Genomic DNA, 21,391 nt, shown 5'->3' with positions numbered 1-21,391 from the left:
GAAGAGCAGCTGACAGTTACCATGACAGTTTGACGGTGTTTAGGTTTATGGTAATACATCTAATCCCTTTCTGAAATCTTAGCATGCCTTTGGAATGAGATATCATTCATGTAAAATTCCATCATAGTAGAGTAACAGGATTTGTGTATCCTGCCACATACCATCAACTGACTAGATACCGATCTTAAAGTCTTTTTATAGAAGCCCTTGCAATAAAGAATCAAATGTAGTTTACATTTTCAACACTTTCATATGCACTGGGAAAAGCAGAGGTATAAACAAAATGCCTTCATTAAGATCAGCTCTTTGGGAAGGGAGGAGACCCCAGCTTTATCTTAAAACATTATACTGGAAAAAAATTGATTTAAATGGATTCACCATAAAACTAGACAGAGAACCTCATTTTATGCATTGCATTAAGACCCACGCCAGCATTGCTTCATCTTTGGCATTTGCTATATCCTGTTTTGTTAAGTTAAAAAGCAGCTCTTACTTAATGCAGTGATCTTAAATTTTTTCATTGTACACTTTGTTAGTAAAAAGAAATTTCTGAACATCCCCTCTCTATATATATATCTATGTTTGTTTCTTTAAAGTGACTACAGCTACCACTGTTCTAATATAATCCATGTATTATAAAGAATACACAGAATATGGACGTTTGAAAAGGATGTGGAAAAAAAATGAATCATCTTGTAAACTTCCTGACTATGCCATGGACAGACCATTTGTCTTTTTCAAGACATGGGACTTGGATCTTTTCTTTCTGATTATGGTTGTCATGTATCTTTTAAGTTTTTGTGTATGATATCTGAGCAGTTTAAAAGAACTGTAATCAGGATCAGGAGAAAACTTTTATATTCGTGGTTAATATTATTTATCCAGGACCTCATGTAATGCAAGTTTTTCTACTCAGAGGAACCATGACTAAGCGAACAAAACCTGTAATATTTTTTATCATTGTTTGTCAGTGCAGTCCATAATTTAAAAGTTTGAAATCATAATGGTTAATTTAAAAGTTTTATTATGAACACTAATTTTAATACACTTGTTTTTCTTTCAGATGACATCAAAGTATCAGTAAACGATTTTATCATCAAGGCAGCAGCTGTTACCCTTAAAGTAAGTAGCAAACCCCAGATAATTTTGGCTTCCAAAGTAGTCTCACAAATTGGGATTTTATGTAATAACTAGAATCCTTATTTTTAAGTGAAAAAAACTTTATAATTTTAATGCTAAAAATATTCTGTTTTTTAATCTCACTCAGTTTTGCAGATGGAGAAACTGAGAATCACAAAGGCTTACAACTAATTACAGCAGAATAAAGACCATTTATTCCACAAATACTAATTGATCCCCTAGCATGTGTTAAATACTAGAGATATAGTAGTGAGCAAAAGCCTACATATTTTATGCTCTCATGGGGCTTATATTTCTAGTTGGGAGAGGCAAACAAATATATATGTCAGATAGTGAAAGTGCTGAGGAGAAAAAGAAAGCAGGTTAAGGGAACAGAAGAACTAGAGGTGTTCTTTTCAAAAGTTAGCCAAGGAAGGCTTCTCTGGCAGGATGATAACTGAGACAAGGCCTGTGGAAAGAGAGGGAGAAAACCATGTAGAGATGTGGTAGAAGATGCTCCAGGCAGAGGGAACAGCAAACACAGAGGCTGTGAGGAGTGGATCGTGTCACCCAGAGACATGGTGCTGGGGATGAAGTGTGCCTGGAGTGGAATTAGTGAGAGTAGGAGGGTAAGAGATGAGATTAAACATAAAAGAAGAGGGAGAGGGGCTAAGGGGGTCCCGAAGTACACGAGGCCTTGGTGACCATGGGAAGGAGGAGGAATTTTATTACGAATGAGAAGGAAGTCTTTGAAGGGTTTTGAGCAAAGGATTAACATGATCTGACTTAAAACTTTAAAAAGAAAAAGGAGAGCCTGCTGCTGCGTTGTGTGGAACTCAGCTTGTGGAGAGGCAAGGGTGGAAATGGTTACATTTCAAAGGCAGAACCACCAGGGTTAGCTGGTGGATTGGATGTGGAATGTGAGAGAAAGAAGGACAAGGGTTTTGGTCCAAGCAGTGGGAGGAATGGAATTTCCCAGGTACTAAGAGTGGGAGAGGAGCAGGTTTGAGGCAGGGAATCTAGACTTCAGTTTTGGACAAGTTAAGTTCAGGAAGCCTCATAGTATCCCAGTGGGGTGGCAGGAAGGCAGGTGAACATCAGAGCCTGCAGTTCAGCGAGGTGTCCGACTGGAGATGTAAATCCAAAGCCCAGGCTTCCTGAATCCCTGCTCAGCACCATTTGCTGTCATGCCTTCTTTCTATAACTACGCTATTTTCTGCATCACTGCTTACTAAGTGCTGTATTTAAAGTATTTTTATAAGGAATTTATTTTTAGTTCTTGGAGAGTACAGCTATAGATAATTTTAAAGGCATGCCTTTTCAGTCATTTGGTATCTCAATGTTCATATGGTTTTTCTTTTTTGACCAAATAATATTTTGATTTATATTAACGGTCTTCTCATGAATCATTCTTGCCTTCTTCAAGTGAGTCTCTAGTGGTCCATTAACTACTTGTTAAGATTTCGTTTTACGATTTTGTATCAGAAACCGTAAGTAAGTGTAATTTAAACTGTGTGCTCACTTTTTCAGGCTTTTCTTTTTTCTAAATCATTTGCTTCATAAAATGAATTTGGTTGTATTTTTCCCTTTCCTTTCTCTGTGCTTGTTTCAGTATTACAAAGATTTGTATTTCTTGAAGTTTTATAGAATTCACCAGTAAAAATATCAGAGCCTAGTTCTATTTTGAGGAAGGGGCTTTGGCAGCTTTCCCATTTTTTTCCCCTATAATTATCAAGCTGTTTGGTTTTCAGCTTTTTCTTTTTTTTTTTTTTTTTTTTTTTTTTTTTTTTTTTTGCGGTATGCGGGCCTCTCACTGTTGTGGCCTCCCCCGTTGCGGAGCACAGGCTCCGGACGCGCAGGCTCCGGACGCGCAGGCTCAGCGGCCATGGCTCATGGGCCCAGCCGCTCCGCGGCATATGGGATCCTCCCAGACCGGGGCACGAACCCGTATCCCCTGCATCGGCAGGCAGACTCTCAACCACTTGCGCCACCAGGGAGGCCCTCAGCTTTTTCTTGAATCAATTTTAGAAATTTACATATTCCCAGGAAATCGTTCATCTCACCTGGATTTCTAAACTTATTAGCCTAGAGTTATTTGAATTTGTTTCTTATAATTATTTTAATGTCCTCAATGCCTGGGTTTATTCTGAACTCTCTCACTTCTATTATTGCATATTAGCTTTATCACTCCTTTTACATTGTTTCATTATGTGTTCCCTCCTTCATTTCCCTAGGTTTATTTTGGTTAGAAATATCTTGTTAGAAAACTTGAATGTGTAATTCATTATAATTATTTTTTATTAATAAGAAAGTTTAAGATGAATTTTCCTTTGAATACAATTTAGGCTTTATCCTAGAGGTTTTTTTTTTTTTTTTGCGGTATGCAGGCCTCTCACTGTTGTGGCCTCCCCCGTTGCGGAGCACAGGCTCCGGACGCGCAGGCTCCGGACGCGCAGGCTCAGCGGCCATGGCTCACGGGCCCAGCCACTCCGCGGCATATGGGATCCTCCCAGACCGGGGCACGAACCCGTATCCCCTGCATCGGCAGGCGGACTCTCAACCACTTGCGCCACCAGGGAGGCCCTATCCTAGAGGTTTTTGTTACATAACTTTCTAATTAAATTTATTTGCCAGACATTCTTCATTTGTGAGGGTTTGTTTGTTTTCTTTTCTTTTCTTCTTTTACTTCATTGTCCATGAAGAATTTAAAATCTTCTAGGAGATTGGGACTTTATTATTTTGACATAGTGGCATTGTTGAATGAAAGAGTTAAGCCTTGAAAGAAGAAGTGAAAATTGCAGTTGAACAGTGGTGAAATAGAAATGAGTGTAGCATAAGACTGAGAAGCCTGAGTAAAGTGGAAATTCATCTTAGGGGAGTGGTCAGGAGTAAAATTAGATTGGATGGAATCAAATTGTGGATTGCCATGCTTAAATGACATGCTGGGAGGCTTGGATCTTACTCTGCAGAAAGCAGTGAATTTTTGAGAAGAGAAATCAGTTTTTGATTTCTGTTTTTCAGCATCGTTTTCTCCGGTGATGTCTGGCAATGTTATCAATACACACTGTTTCCAGGCATTTAGTCATCTCCTCTGGTTTTTTTCATCCTCGGTGTAGTTGTATGTATATTAAATATATACATGCTCATATATAGTATATAGCATATGTTTATGAAGCCTAAGAAATCTCTCTTAAATAGGGCAGTCATTTATTAAGGGCCTGCTAATATTTCCCAGGGCTGCACTAGAAAGTCAGGCATCCTCATGCCATAGAAGTAATGTGGTTGGATGTCACTACCCCTCTGCCCTCCCCTCTTCTCCTCAAGGTCATGTCGGTCATCATATGAGACAGGAAGGTTAACAAACGTTAAATACTTCCTAGCAATTAGGTTTAACAAAGGAAGCCCTTTTCTTAACCATGATATAAAGAGATCAAAACATGTGTACATCATCAGAATTTCCTCAAGCTTGCTTCAAAAAAGATGGTATGTTTAATTATTCTTCCCAAGCATAAAAGATATTTAATATAGAGGTCCAAACCACTTTTTTCAACTCAAAGTTTTATTTATTTCCTTCAGTCTAGCTATATTCACTTTCAAAACTACATAATAATGTTAGTTATTTTTCCGTAACAACTTTGGTCTAAAGCTACTTCTTTAGCAACATTTTTCCCTACTTCTGCTTTCTAGCAAATGCCGAGTGTTAATGTAAGCTGGGATGGAGAGAGCCCAAAGCAACTGCCCTTTATTGACATTTCAGTGGCTGTGGCAACAGATAAAGGGTTAATTACACCAGTCATCAAAGATGCTGCTGCTAAGGGTCTGCCAGAGATTGCTGACTCTGTGAAGGTAGGTTAGCATACTCTGCCACACTGTGAGATAGGTGTGTGTGTGTGCGCATAATATATATTTTTGGTATTGCCAAGTGCTTATCAATTACGTATATAGACTTTTAAGCTTTTATCCAGGTACAACCCATTTTAAGAACATTTAACATTTAAAAATTCAGAAATAACATGCGTATAAGTTAGGGCCAGCTGTGTTCAAGTTGGCTGCTTTGTTTCCCAAAGTCTATAATGCAACTCTAGAGATGGTATTTTAGATAAATTTTAAAGTTAAAGCTGAAACTATATCTCTATCAGTGTGGTAATGGACAGACCTCACTTTTCACAGCATTTTATTCTTAAAAGCTTATTAATTTCCTCTCTGCAGTCGAGACCACTAGAAGTACTTGGTATTCCAGAAGCAAAAACGCTTTCTTTTTCCTGGGGTCCAATATGGAAGAGTCAGCTCTCACCAAAAACATCACATTGAATAGGCGGAACACAGGCAGTAGGCCAGCTTCAATAGTAGGCCAGCTTTTAAGAGGCAGAGGCAAAGTTTAGCTCCTTAATACCCAGTAAATTTTTTGAATATATTAGTAAGGCATGTGATATATTTTAGAAATATTTGCTAGTCAGCTTGTATTATGTCTTGTCAACTGGATGGTTCAGAAAACACAAGCTTTGATTTTTAAGTTCACATTCCCAGGAAATACCAGTGAGAATTAGTTACTTTCATAACCAGTTATCCTCATCAGAATCTATTCTTATTCCACACTCTTAGGAGTTCATTGACAGGAATATCCTGCTGATGTTTTGGGTCTATAGAGATTTTCTTAAAGTGTATTACGTGTGTTTATCATCTGTTGGTTTTTTTTTTTATGAATATGTTTTTTATTTGTTGTAGCCTGGTAACTCATCAGGATGTGTTACAATCATCTGCCTTTAGAGAGATGCCTTTTAGAGTTCATGTGATATGTGCGTGTTCAAATCATGTGAAGTTATATTGCTTAAGGCAGGAGAAATGCATTTGTAGATTGTCCTCTCTACTAATATTCCAAGGACTATACAAGTCTAAATTCATCTCTTTTTTTTTTCATTCTGGATCTAAATAGTTTTATGAGTAACTATATCCAAATAATATAAATCTGTAATTGATTCATTTGGCAGTAAGTCACAGTGATATGTTGAGATCATTTTTTGATTTTTAAAGAATGTTTTATTTTTCAAAAATTAAATCATCTATGGTTCAAAATTAAGTAGTTTTCAGTGGGGATTGTAATTGTACCTTTGTTAGCTATACAATACAGAATATTAAGTAAACCCCAGATTTATATCATCTACCCAATGACAGTAGCTTATCTCTACTCTCCCCCTCATAAAGTAATTCTTCATTAATTTTTCGTATGTAATGACTCAGTCTCTGACCCCTTGCTTTTGAAGCATTGAAAAATAAAAATTAAGATGTGTGGTTAATTGCAAATAGAGGGAAACTCAACTACTTTTCCTCATATAGCTCTCAGAGTGTTATCTGTCTTTCCCTCTGTAAGTTTTTAGACATCAGTTTTGTCAAAGGTGTTATGAAATTACTACATTTTTACATTCCTTGTAGCAGGGTAGACTAGCTCACAGGAAATGTTTTAGCTATAGGATCAAGAACAAAAAAAAAAAAGTTCATTTTCGAGGGCTTTGTAATTCCATTTCTGAGAATTTATATGAAGGAATCCAAAAGAAACAAATGAACCAAATTACAACACTAGGAAAATGACTAAATTGTGGCAGATGCAGTATTTAGAATGTTAAACAGACATTTAAAAATCAGTTGTAAAGACTAACAATACAGACGATGCATATAATATTGAAAAGTAACTATAAAGTTCTGTTTTTTTTAACAACTGTTTGAAGTTATATATATGTTATGGGTGAAAAAGAAGCAAACACTGAAATGAAAATCGACATGTTGGTTGTGAGATTGTTGCCGTTGAATAATTTATTTAAAAGCTACTAGAGTAACAAGAAGGGTTCTTCTAATACTTTGTCTTACAAGAAAAAATTTTATAGGCAAAATGGAAAATTTCACTGTATATATAAAAAACACTGAAATATTCTGCATAGTGTACAAGGTAATTCCAATATTTGAAGAATTTTTAAAGGGAAATGATTTTTCTAGAGTTCTGATTCACATGTGTATAGCTTCTTGGATTATCTGTGCTCTAACTTACTCATTTTTTTAAGTGTGTTAGAGAAAATTTTATATATATAATTTTAAAATATATATATATACATACGTATGTATATATAGTCTCTTATAAAGTCAGGTCAAGGCATATCAAAGATGAGAGTGTACCCTATAAAAATATTTTTAAGTGACAAGATCAGCCATATAATGTAGTGTTGGTTGTCATGCTCTGTTTGTATTTTTCTCAGGCTCTATCAAAGAAAGCTAGAGATGGAAAATTGTTACCTGAAGAATACCAAGGAGGATCTTTTAGGTAAAATTTAAACTTAATTATTTGTAACATCAGACATAAGACTTATGAAGTCCTTGTTAACCTGTTTTCATTTATTTTCTGAAGAATTTCTTTAAAAATTTAAGCTAAATATCATACTTTATTTAGACAAGAGAATATGTGAAAATGTTCTTCAGACTAGTTAGTCTTTCATATGAATCAAAGCTAGTAGGAAGCCATCAGGGTTAGCTAGTTAACCCATTTAGATGTTCATAGAATGACATTCAGGGTCTGACATACAATAGATTTATAAACGTCAACTATTTTTTTTCTACTTGTGATTAATTTTAAGGTCCTTTGGGGTAAAATATTAACACATAAACTCTTGAGTTATTATCAGCTCTATTTTTGTTTTAAGTATAACTTACAGTACAGTACACGGAGTGTAGCTGGAATGTTTTATAAAGTGAAGAAAGCTGTGTAACCAACCAAAGCAAGATAATGAATATTATCTGCATCCCATAAGCCTCCCTTTGCCTTTCCTAATTCTCACCCCCTTGAGGGTAGCCATGATTCTGAAAATTAACACCAAAGTTCTTTGGTTTGCCAACTTTGATCTTTACATAAATACATATTTTTCAGTGTCTGACTTCTTTTGCTCAACATTAATGTCTGTGAGATGAACCATGCATGTTGTTGTGTGAAGCAGTCATTTATTTATTATTGCATTATAGTATTCTGTAGTATGCTGTATAAATATGCTAGTGTCCATTTCACTGTTGGGCATTTGTGTTGTTTACAGTTTGGTGCTCATGAACATTTTTGTTAGTATCTTATGGTGACTATATGCACATATTTTTGTTGTAAAGACCTGAAAGTAGAATTGCTGGGTTTATAGCTTTAGTAGATCCTGCCAGATAGTTTTTCAAAATGGTTCTACCATTTTTTTCTTCCATCAGCAGTCTATGAAGAATTCCCGTTGCTTCATGTTCTTGTTAACTCTTAATATTGTTAGGTTTTAAATTTTAATGAATCTTGGTGTGTGTAGTGGTACTCTTTGTGGTCAGAGGAATGCAAATTAATGATGTTGAATACTGTTTTCATTTAGCTGTCAGCCATTTGGGTATCTGGTAACTAGTTTCATTTACTTGTCAGCCATCTGGGTAACTCATCGGATAAAATACCTGTTGAAGTCTTGTGTCTGTTTTTAAAAATGTTTTACAGTAGTTCCTTTTTCCTGATACACAGACTTTTATAGGATATATATTATTTGAAATACCTTTCCCACTTTTTACCTTGCCTTTGAAACTTTCTTGATGGTGTTTTTTAATGAACAGGAGTTCTGAATTTTAATAAAATTCTATTTATCAGTATTTTTCTTTATAGTTAGTACTCTTTGTTTTCTGCTAGGAATTATTGTCTATCCCAGAGTCATGAAGTTATTCTTCTGTGTTATCTTCAGAAGCTTTGTAACTTTTCACATGTAGGTTGCAATTCATCTGAAATTAGATTTCATCTTTGATATGGAGGTAAAGGTCATGATTCTCTTTTTTTCCCTTTGTGGATAATTAATGGACTAAGCCTCAATTATTGAAAAGATTACTACTTCTCTGTAGCATTGAGAAGGTAACCAAGTGTGTTTGGTCCTTTTCTGTATTCTCTCTCCTTTCCAATTGACCTGTTTGTCCTTCCCTTGCTTAATACCAGCAAACTATAACTTTTGATATATGATAATGAAAGTCTTCCAAATTTGTTCACCATCAAGATTGTCTTTCCTGGCTTTGCACTTCCAAATAAATTTTAGAATCAGCTTGTCATTTTTCATACACACACACACACACACACACACACACACTAATCTTGCTCAGATTTTTATTGGGATTGCATTGAATTGTTTGATCAATTTAAATTTAAGGAGAATTGACATCCTTATAACGTTGAGTCTTCCAGTGAATGAGCATGGTATAAACCATTGTTTACTCGTTCTTTGATTTCTTTCAGTTGTGTTTTATAATTTTTTGTTTAGAGGTCTTATATATGTTTCATTAGATTTAATCCTAGATATTTTGTATACTATTGTAAATGGTATTATTTTCTAATGAAAGCAACTTGTATATAGATATAAATTTTTATATTGACTTATTATCTAGTGACTTAGCTAAATTCATTTATTAATCTTACTAGTTTATCTATAGAGGCTTAGATTTTCTTTGTACACAATCAGTTCATCTGTGAATAATAAAGTTTTATTTCTTTTTTCTAGTCTTCATACCTTCTATTTCTTTTCCTTGCCATATTCCTCTGCCTAGGATTTCGAGTTCAATGCTGAATAAATGTTTACATTAGATACAATATTTGTGTGTTTATACTTGTTTTTTTGATCCTACTGTAAATGGTATTCTTTGTCTTTGGTCTTTGAGTAACTTGGAATAAGGTTCTATGGCACAGTTTTTTAATAAAGTAAAAATATATGACTCAGGAAAAGGGTTCTTTGATCAAGGACATGCCATCTTCAGAGCTTTTTGTTTTCCCTTAGTATTTCCAACTTGGGGATGTTTGGCATCGATGAATTTACTGCAGTGATCAACCCCCCTCAGGCCTGCATTTTGGCTGTTGGGAGATTCCGACCTGTGCTGAAGCTCACTCAGGATGAAGAGGGTAATGCCAAACTTCAGCAGCACCAGCTCATAACGGTCACAATGTCCAGTGACAGCCGAGTGGTAGATGATGAACTGGCTACCAGGTTTCTGGAAAGTTTTAAAGCAAACCTGGAGAATCCTATTCGACTTGCCTAATCCTCAAAGATGAGACGTTGGTCTTTGGCTTAGTTAATTGTATCGTTGTTACTGAGAAACATACACTATAGGAAAACAATTAGGTATTTAAGTGTGAAGTGAATGAAATGTTTATTTAGGGTGAAAGAGTTTGACCTGAGTTGTCTTCATTTTCAGTTTGGGTTCAGAGTTATATAAATAAATAACAAACTGTAACTAATGAAAGGAAGAGAACATTTGGTCAGTCAGATGCATTTTTAATTTAACCACTGGTGTTGTACAAAAGGGATGTTCAGCTAGATGTAAATTAAATTAGATGTTTGGCTCATTGGAGCATTTTAGAATATTCAAGGATGTATGATAAGTTGTAAAATCAAAAAATTTTAGAACTCTACCTTAATTGTGTTGAAATTAGAAGTGGTCTTCAAAGAGATGCCCATTAATGTAGCAGTGGGACGTCACTTTTATAAGCACTGCTCTAGATATACTTGAACAATTTAATATGTACAGAAGTTTATTCTGGATACTAGTAGATAAATAAGAATCACTCTATAGGGGTTGTAGCAACATTATTGAATTTTTTATGTATATAAAGCCATATGTTTTAGAGTGGTTTCTATCAGTCTTATTTTACACTTCTATGACACTGTAAACTAAAGAAGAATTAAAAAGAATCAAAGGTGAAGAAAGAGACCAAAATATTTTGTTTGCTTTGATAATAAACTACAGTTAAAATATCTGAACCTTCAGAAATAAGCTGCTCACCTTCATACTGAGTTGGAATATATTAAAGTAAGTTATGCTATTTCCTACCTAACATTTTATGTTAGTGTTGATTTAAACACATGTTGTTACTTAGTGCATTTTAATCAAGTTTATACTGTGCAATAAAATATGAGAAAATATAAAAATTTCTATTGTATTTTAAATGTTATGACACAGAAGTTTAGTACCTGGAAGTATATTAGTAATTTCCCTGGAATAGCTTAAAAGGGATTCTGCAGGAGGAGAGAAGGAATTTAAAATCACAGTTAACCCTTGTGAGGGTGAGGGGAGCTGATCCCAAGCAGTTGAAAGTCTGCGTTTAAGTTTACAGTTGGTTCTCATATCCATGGTTCTGCATCTGGGCATTCAATCAACCGGGGATCAGGTAGTACTATACTAGGCGTTTATTGAAAAAACTCCACGTCTAAGTGGACATGCACAGTTCAAACTCCTTCAAGGGTCAACTGTAATATGACATTAGGAAAAAATGGATGTGAAATGTAAAACTTCAGAAAGAATAGAAGGCCTGTGAAGCAGGTGAGAACTATCCTTTTTATTCCATTGATAATATGAAAATTTGACTAATTGTTGTAAAGGTTAGGAGAGCTTATTTCTCTCTTTTAACAACTCTGCTACGACTGACAAGCTAACTGTAACTGGAATTGGATGGTGATTTAATTAACTAGTCACAGAGTCGTGTTACTCTCTGCTGATGAGAATCACCAGAAGAAAGACTATGTGATACAAGTTGTATGCTATGACATGATGAACTACTTATGCTCTAACAAAAGAGCTTTCTAAAATAATTAGAGCCCCAGTATATCAATTGCTAAGAAGTTGCTTAATCCAATTAGTTTTGACAAGCTGTTCTTTAAAAATAGTCTTCAAAACTTTTGTCATATTACTGAAAATTGTAACCAAATGCTGTTTTCAAAATAACTTTCATGAGTTAAATTATTTTCAATCCGTTTTAACTGAAATTAGTATTTTTTTTTCTAATTTTTAAATCTGAGGAATAGAACGTGAGACAGCTGTAAATCACCCTTGGCTTGGAGTTCTGTTTTTCCAACGGACTGACATGCTTAAACTGTAGTGCATCTGTTTCCCTGTAGGTGAAATGGGCGGTGATACCCGCCCCTGCCTGCCTTACAGAGCTGACATGGACTACACAAGAGAAATGCTCTGTAAATTCAAGACATTTTAATTCTTCATGGACATCACAGCCAGGCTTTTCATATAATCAGTTGCCTCTCATGGTTTGACTTTTCATGGTTTGACTTCTCAGCTGTTGGTACAAATGCCCATTCATTCTGACCAAAAAATATTTTCTATAATATTTCTATACTGCTTAGGTTTATGTAAGAAAATCATCATTTCTAAAAATAGTTCTGTTGCAACACGAGGTCATAGAATAACACTGATTTGAGAAAGGGGTATGGTGTCTTGACTGGGATCCTTAAACAGAGGTGAACTGTGTGCTGTATGAGCAAGCTGTCTTCCACGTTATAAATTTATACTTACTTGTAGTACTGATAGGGATCACACTGAGAGCATGTGAAAATGAAATTTTATACCTTTTTTTTTCTTATTTAAACACGGAAAATGACCAAAATGTTGGGAAGACTTCTAAGGAAAAGGCAACACACATTCTAGTTAACACTTGGGCATGAAAATATCAATGAATATTAGAATTTATAAGTCAAAACGGCCCTACTTCTCCCTGATTGTGACTTCGAGTTAACATCCTCAGGCACAGTTTGTTCACTGACTATTTTGTGGCAGATTAATATCTTCAGTATACTGCTGGCCAGACTCCTTTGTTTGAAGCATTACTAAGAAATTGATACATACTGGTATAAGTGTTTTATATACATGTCAAATGGAACTTCTATTTTTAGATTTTTTTTTTTCCTTCCTGCATTTAAACTTAATTTCACACAAAATTGTACAGGCCAGATATTGGGGCATTATGCTGAAAGTAAAACTAGTTTCCTAACCTTTTATTGAAAGATAGGTGGTGCTGTGAGTTAATATATTGTAGTTAGAGTGTGGGAGAAAAATAAAACTGACAATTCTCAGTTTTCAAGGAAAATTTGTCCTTATTACTCATTGCATCATGATGGACTTTTTCTCAGGTGCAGTGAGGAAATGAAAGGACCAGGCGTATTGCTGGTAAGAATTAACCATTATTTTAAATGTGATGTTATTAATGGGAAACTTTTGTTGACTTTTGAAAAAGGAAGTAACAGGGCAGAATTACTTTCAGGTTAATCTGGCCACAATATGCAAGGTAGGTCAAAATGGAGAGGACAGCCGTCAGCAGGACCAGGTGGAAGCTTTTGCTATAATGAAAGTGTCCATTGATTAGATTCTGTACCAGGTCAGGGGCTTTAAAGAAGGGAGAAACTTAAGAATATTCGACATGTTCATTTGCTGTGTATATTATGAATATGTGGGGTGGGTGTGTGCTATAGGATAATGCAGCAACAATGATGCAGTTTCCCAGTCCAAAACACCACCCTCCATGGCCCCCATCACCAGTGTACAAAAGGTTAAGATTCTGGTAAGTTATGTACAGCAAGTGGTATATTTCAGGAAACATTTAAACTTTTTGTAAATGGGAAACACAACAGTTTTCTAATCATTTGAAATAGTTTTGTGAATTTTTAAAATTTATTTTCTAGTGTCTGTTGATTTCAAGAGATGGGGACGGGGAGAACTGAAGGAAGGTGTGGTTTGTCTAGACTTGTAATATTGAAGACACCATTGAATTGAAATTGTAGGGTACAAAGATGTATTTTGAAAAACCATTTGCCTCTGTTAGTGGCAGTCTTTTATTTCTTTGACCATACAAAGTTTACTTTCACATTTACTTACTTATATTTTTTGCAACAAATCCAAGCAACCTTATTCTTCCTAGCAAAGTGGCTACTTTTTAAACCTCTAATTTAACCTCTTCTATATATGATATATACAGTTAAGAGAAACTTGGGCTTTTATTAAAAGTTGAGAAATTATTAGCAAAATTATTAGTCATGATTTTCCTTTATTCACACCTAAAGTAATTTATTTTTTCTGAAATTCCTTAGTCTATGAAATTACTACTCCTATAACTAAAAAAATAGGTCTTTTAAAGATAAGGCTACTGTGGTCCGATTAAATTATATTAGTCATAGCACTTTATAAAGCATAAAGTATTATATGAATATGTTAAATTTTTAATCACGTAAATTGCACTTGTTCTACACTTCTTATGGCATTTGTCAGGCAGCTATAATTTATTATTTACTTAATAAATTACTATCCTTATCTAATGGAGCTACTGGTCTTTAGTACATAGTTCATTTCCCAAGTTTGCATGCTTAAATCAAGAGTATTTTAAGCCTAGTTTCAACTTTATCTGTAAATTACTGTGCTTTTGGTAAAAACTTTATCTCTGTGCCTCAGTATTCTCTTACCTATAAAATGAGGAAACAGGAGGGAAAATTAATCACACTAATGGTTGCTTACCTTGTTTAATCTTCTCAATTTTATAAGGTAGGTATATCTTACTTTATAACCATCATCACAAGACAGGATAAGGAAAGAAACTCAGGGATTATGTTATTTGGCCAAAGGCACACAGCTCAGAAGTGTCACAACTGGGATTTGAACCTAGGTCTTTGCAAGTGCCAAAATTCAAGCTCACCACACTGCAGTATATAACTTTCTAGGTTGTGTTATTGCTGCAGGTATAGTTCTGTACTAACAGATAGCATTTTCTACTTGCAATAATTGGAAGGTCCTGTTCTTCAATAATAAAATGTGTCTACTACATGGCCACTCTTAACTCATATTTCTCTGTAGTGTAGTAGTTCGCTTTGTGCCTTTCTGGTGATTGATGCAGAAAGTGCTGAGGAATTTTTGTTTTCATTATGGACAACTATTAACCTGCAATGCTGAAGTTAAGTGTTGTAACTTCTACCTCCAAATAGAAGGCTTAGGAAAATAGAAGCTTAAAAAAATTAGGGGCTTGGTTTCTCTAAGGATAAAAAACATGATATAGGACATTTTACTTTAATAAATATCTTTGGTCCGAGTTCAGAGCCAAAGGTAATTAATTACCTCAGTTTTTATTTTGGAAGCTCCAGGCTTCTATCTTGACAGCTGTATCCCAGGGTCAAGCCTTCTATATTGACCACCTTATCAGTCAGCATCCAATATTTGCAGCCCACTGGGTGTCAGAGAAGTTCATTGCATTGCCCAGGACAGATCTGTCTGCAGTCGCCAGGGAAATATGAAGCCACCCACCAGGGCGCGGGTCAGCCTCAGCTGAGAGGGTCACAGTGCCACTGCGGGTGGGAGGCCTGGAGCACCTGCTGTTTGTGTGGGGAGGGCCATGTGGGAAGGTGGTCATCAGGCTGAGCTGGGGCTGCCATTCTGGGCACAAGGCAGGGGCAAAGCATCACTGTGTGTTCTACGCCCACTGAGCAGTCTGGCAGGAGCTAGAATTGGCAATGTCTCCCAGGCGCCTTCTGAGAAACTTACTGTGCTTGCTGTAAAGGAGAAATGCTTAGAAGAATCATCGATCAGTGCAGAAGTTCAGAGCAGGCATTGAAGGGTACAATTGAATCCGAGAAATTAATTAGTGGCTGGCACAACAACCCAACCAGACAGGCTGGGAAATAAAATGTGATCTTGTAATTTGGGATAACTCCAAATGATAAGACATCTTAGTAAGGGGTAGCAGTCTATGTTAGATCTACTTTGTGGGTAGGAATTATTTCAAGTAAATTCCCCTGTTAGGTGAAACATTGATTAAAATGTGAAACAAAAGAAGATGTTGAGATATTATTCATTCAACAATGGTGAGCATCTACTGTGTGTCGGCACTGAGGATTCATAGTAATGGCCCTTAACCCTCAAGCAGCTTAAACTACAGATAAATGCAATTCAGAGTTGCAGTAATCAGAGTCTGCATAGGACCTGGGCTGAGAGGACAGCGTCACAGAGGAGGTAACATTTGAACCAGGTTTTTACATTACTGGTTATAACCAGCTCCTTATGGTTTCTGGTTTCTCTAATTTTAGTAACCAAATATTTAGCACTTGTCATACAAGCTCAGCAGTTCATTTTCCATGACCTTGACTCAGTACCTGTACCTATTACTATAATAACTTTAATCCCAACAAAGCTTAGAAACTTAGTTGGGAGGAAAGCTACCTAGTGGCAAGTTGCATGGGCAGAGAGAGCTTTACACCCTACTGCTCACAAAGAAAATATTCTTTGCCAGCTCATCATGCCTAAAGAAAGAGGCTGAGTTTGGAAGAAACAGTCATGCTTTGTATGATGGAAATGTGTTTCATACCTCCACTCTCCTACCTCTTCTCCAGGCCCTACTTTTTTGAAGGTGTCTTGTGTGTGCAAATGCATTTTGTTAATAGAATAAGTCATCTGCCAGGACAGCCACTTCTTTAGGTAATCTTCACACCCATTGTTTTGCTTCTCAAGGGACTATCCGTCGAATTTATTTTCAGAGAATCAGGATCCTATCTTTTGAGTTCTCCAGCTGAGCAAAATTATAGGAGCAGGTAAAAATCAAGTTTTACTTTTACCATTCGGTATTTCTAATGCTAAATATCAAGCTAGTTCTTTAAATTTATTAGTTGAGAACGAATGCTTGTGAAGTGGAAGCCAACTTTACTCAGCAGTGAGCACATGTAGCTCTTGCCGTGCTACACAGCCACCACTGTTAACTAGGTTTCATTACTTAGTAAATAATTTGTGGGCATTCCATTTTGATGCCAAATCATCTATTAATTATTGATGAATTAATAAGAATGTATCTTATCTCAACCTGTTAATTAAGTACCTGTTAATTAAATAATTAGAATATGATGTTGAGTTTACAGGTATTCTCTTTATACCTATGCTTTGATGCAACTTTAGAAGAATGGAAATAGATGCTAAGATGTATAGATGTAAGTGTTCCTGAGAGCAAACTCTGTCCTTTTAAAATTTCAATTTCAGTCATTTTTCAGAGAATGCTTAAAGTCATTATTCCTTGCAGGTGAGAGTATATGAGCCTATGAATTAGGCAAAATTGGAAACTTGATATTCAGTGGGGTCACGGGGCTTTTGTATGTTTTGTTTCCTGAATGAGTCATCACAACTTTGGAAAATATTGGGAATAGCTTCCTAAAAAGCCTTAAAAATGGAAAAACTGGTAAAATAAATTAATGTTTTTAAAGTATCATTTGAGAAATTCTCTACAGTACTCTTATTTTCTAGGTAGGTATTTCAATATAATTTTCGAGTTAACTTCGTTCCCACTAAGTAGATACAGACCTTTTCTTCAAACTATACATATGCTGACCATGAAAACATAATAATACAATAGTAATAGCTAACTTAGTGGGTTTCAGGCACTGTTCTCCATGTTTTAGATGTATTATTAACTCAGAAGTTTTCATCATAACCTCGTAAGAAAGGTATTAGTATTATCAGCATTTCACAAAAGACATGTTAAGTAACTTGTCTAAGATTACACAGCTAACAAGCGACGATGACAGGATTCAGACAAGCAGGTTGGTCCCAGAGCCTCACAAGAGATTCTTCTTTTAAAAACATCAATTTAATAGGAAATCCTGGAGGTTAGCACATTAAAAAGACTTATGAGTTGGGGAAATGCCTCTCTATTAATGTAGTGAAAACACCTTGCTGAACTTCTCGGTAGCACCTGCTACAGGACTATAGAAATAAGAATATTACAGAAATAAGTCTGTAGCTAAAGCCACAGAAATCTAATGTCCTCTAGATTTTAATATTAATGAATTATATATTCCTTTAGCCTTCTGATTCACGAAGAGGTGGTAACTGGTGTGGATTAATAATTAAGGGTCCAACAGGAAAACACCTCAGTGTTCTCACTTAAAGGGCAAGTTATTGGGTGATGACCAAAAAGTTCTTTAGTTTTGCTATGAGATAATGAGCTATGGAAAAAGAAATGTCTAATAAATTTTAATTTAATAAATGTCTCTGTGGTTGAAAGTACATGTTCTTTCTATACAGATACCAGAGCTTGGTAAGTAGAAATATCTCCTCAATTTTCCCCAGATTGTTTTGCAAATGTCTTGAATATGTTTTTCTTTGAAGTGTATTGCTCCTCCACCCTCATCCTTACTATCACCAATGCAGTTATTAGTTTGTAAAATATAACACAAGGCTCATACCTTGTAGGATGCCAGGCTGATTGGGTTTCTCCCACTCTTCATCTTTCGCAGCCTCTAAATGTGTCAGTTTAACCTTCACCAAACACATTCCTTTTTTAAGGACCTGAGGAATCTTGTTGGAGCAGTTCTGTGCCTAGGTTTCAAGAACATGCCGATTAAGTAGAAGTATTAGCATTTGTCAGGACTAGCCCATAATGTTGTGTTTTCTCTAAGATGTTCTGAGGCCAGTTTCCCTTTTATGGTGGGTAAATATGTGAACATTTTTATGATGGTAGCATTGACTCACCTTTTATTAGGAGGTTAGAGAAGTCTTTTTGTGCGTTTATATTTGCAATACCATAAGACATTCAAAAGGAATTTACCGGAAGACTCCTTATCTGCATCAGTTGTGTTTTTTCATAATTGAAAAATTACACTTTAGTTGGAGGATGGCTTTTTTTTTTTTTTTTTTTTTTTTTGCGGTACGCGGGCCTCTCACTGTCGTGGCCTCTCCCGTTGCGGAGCACAGGCTCCGGATGCGGACGCCCAGCGGCCATGGCTCACGGGCCCAGCTGCTCCGCGGCATATGGGATCCTCCCAGACCGGGGCACGAACCCGTATCCCCTGCATCGGCAGGCGGACTCTCAACCACTGCGCCACCAGGGAGGCCCTGGAGGATGGCTCTTTAGTAGAAGTTTCTACCACATGGTACTCAGATAAAAATAACAGATATTTGGTGGACTTTTGCTTCTTTAGTTTTTAAAGAAAAATTAAGAAGTTGGAGAGAGGATAAGACTGACAAATGTAAAAGTACTCATAATATTGAATAGATTCATGAACTAGGACACACCAGTAACATGGACAGTCAGAGATCTGATTTGATTAGGGACAAATTTTGTTAAAACTTTAAAGTTTCATTGCAATTTTTTTTTTCCAGCGCTAAAGGAAGCTCCTTAGTAGTTAGTGTTGGCTATTGGCATTGGCCTAAAGTTTCAAACAAGATTACCACGCAACAAAATTTTTAAAATTTCTATACATCTTGGTTTGGTAATTGCATTTTATTTCACCTTTAGAAAGATATGTTTAAATCATAAGCAATGACAATATTCGTGTACACTTTGCTTGGTGAAAGGTGGAGATGCTCACTGACCCTTATGTACCCCAAACATGTTCCAAATTTGACAAAAGATCAGACTCCTTATTCACTACTTTGACGCCTCTACCCACCTCTCCTCTGCTCCCAAGGAGCCACTGATGTGGATTCAAGGGGGAGGACATTTATTAGGCTATGGTGCCAAGACTGCCTGCCACCTGTTAGGATTCTCTTTATTTTTTCCACATGGCATGTGTGGTCAGATCAGCCTAAAGCTGTCCCTACTTGGAAGACAGCCTCCTTAGGAAAGGCTGGATTAGGCAGATTCAATTATGTGCTTTGCATCTTCAGGAAAATCTCTTTTCCTTTTGATTTGTGTTCTTGTACAATTCTTTGTGTTTTTCTTGACAGGGGAATGGTAAACTGAAGAGCTGAGATAAGGGCGTGGACCTATAGGAGGGTAGAAGGCATAGAAGCTGTTCAACCTGTTTTTGTTCTTGGGTTAGGCAGTGGTGTGCTGGTAAATGTTTTAACAACCAGCTCTCTGGAAAACAAATGTATATACATATATAATCAAATGTAAGTCTATTAGAAATTCTACTAATATACAAAAAGTAATGTATACAATTTGCAAATTTAATGGAATATACAATACTATTAAACAGTATATTATAAATACAGTAAGAATTCAGTAAAATATACAAGTCACACACAATAGAATGTACAATACTCTATTGTAAATTTTTTATAGCTCACCAATTCTCAAAGAATGCTTTCATTGATTTTATGGAAGCCTTGTATCTGTAGCCAAGCTATGATTGCAGTTGATGAATAAGTCTGATTCCTGACATGAATGTTGGTTGATGTTTTTCTTTACATGAAAGAGTAAGATGATAGTTAAAACAACAAAGGTGTCATATTTTGGGATTTCACTTGTTAATGAAGAGAGTAGCATCCTTTCTAAAATCAGACAATTTTCAAATATTTAAAGAACATTTCCTCAAATTTTGTGCTATTCACAATGTACCAGCTACAGGCATGACATCTTTTAAAGTTTAATCTGCATTATTTATATTTTTCCATCACTTTAAGTCTATAGACAACAATAGATCAAGCCCCAATTTTTTAGCATTTGCTGATTTCCCATGATATAAATGTTCTGATCTCAAACCACCAATGTGTTGTCACTGAACATGGAGTTGGGAAGAGATGCATGGCCATGCACCATTATATAGCATTTCCCACCAGTGCATATACAACAGATGTAAGAACCTCAAGAACATAGATAATAGTAAAATGTAGTAAGTGATTAGGACATGATGAGCTTTGCATATTAGCTTTGTTTTTGATATAATTTATTGAATAGTAAGCTTATATAATTAACTTTTGATAAGGGTTTGCAAAATTCCTGAAAATTCAACAGTCGGCTTCTGTGAGCTGGTACAAGCCAGTTTCAGCACACTACTGGCCTTACACCTTCCAACTCAGATTAGTGGTCCCCTAATGCCAGTGGTGATGGGGGCAGGAGAAGACATGCCAATATGCCATGCTTTTTAAAATACAGAATCCTGGCCCCCACCCCTGGAAATAAGTCTGAGATGAGACTTGACACTGCAGTTCAGAACAAAACCAAACCTCCCTGGGTGACACCTATGTGCGACTACATTTAAGAACTGTCCCTCTGGCAAGAGTGCTTATAGTTCAAGCCAGCTCACCAGGAGAGTCTTGAGTCAGGAGTCCCGTTAACAGTATGTCTTTCTTTGCCTGGCCTTGCTCTCTGCTCATATATTGTTTCCCTTTGGAACCTCAGCGGGGAGAGAGGAGAATGGGGTCTGAGGAGAACGAGTTCTCTTTTTTGAGATTCTGGGGCTCAGCCAGTTTTTCTTCCCCTGTTAACACGGGGTATCTTGGCTAGCACCACTATGGATCCTACAGAAGTAGAATCTACCCCGCTTTCTCAGTTCCTGGCCAGAAATTAGACTCTTAAAAGATACTCAAAAAGCAGAACTAGATATGAAAGGCTGTGGGCTAATTAGTTGGAACCATGAGATCTTTGGCTGGCTACTGACTCATGGGGAAGTTCTGTCTCAGTAGCCCCCATTTTCATGTCTTTGTTTAGTAAAGTTTAACAGCAAAGCGTGATTGGCTCTTGTGTTGCCGTGGAGCCTGCTCAAACAAATGT

At 36.1% G+C, this 21,391-nt stretch overlaps 1 protein-coding gene across 1 annotated transcript in view; it reads left to right on the top strand.

The window, feature by feature from the left end:
• PDHX (pyruvate dehydrogenase complex component X) overlaps positions 1–11,053 on the top strand; it is a 74,048-nt gene extending 62,995 nt beyond the window's left edge. The window contains exons 8-11 of the mRNA XM_060103565.1: positions 1,064–1,122; positions 4,807–4,965; positions 7,365–7,429; positions 9,924–11,053. Of these exons, the coding sequence (XP_059959548.1) occupies positions 1,064–1,122; positions 4,807–4,965; positions 7,365–7,429; positions 9,924–10,182 (542 nt within the window). The 3' untranslated portion in view covers positions 10,183–11,053. The remainder of the gene's footprint in view (positions 1–1,063; positions 1,123–4,806; positions 4,966–7,364; positions 7,430–9,923) is intronic.
• The last annotated feature ends 10,338 nt before the right edge of the window (positions 11,054–21,391 follow it).

This window comes from Mesoplodon densirostris, chromosome 7 (genome assembly GCF_025265405.1).
Source record: "Mesoplodon densirostris isolate mMesDen1 chromosome 7, mMesDen1 primary haplotype, whole genome shotgun sequence".
NCBI lineage: Eukaryota > Metazoa > Chordata > Mammalia > Artiodactyla > Ziphiidae > Mesoplodon > Mesoplodon densirostris.
This window is presented reverse-complemented; position numbering and strand designations above follow the sequence as displayed.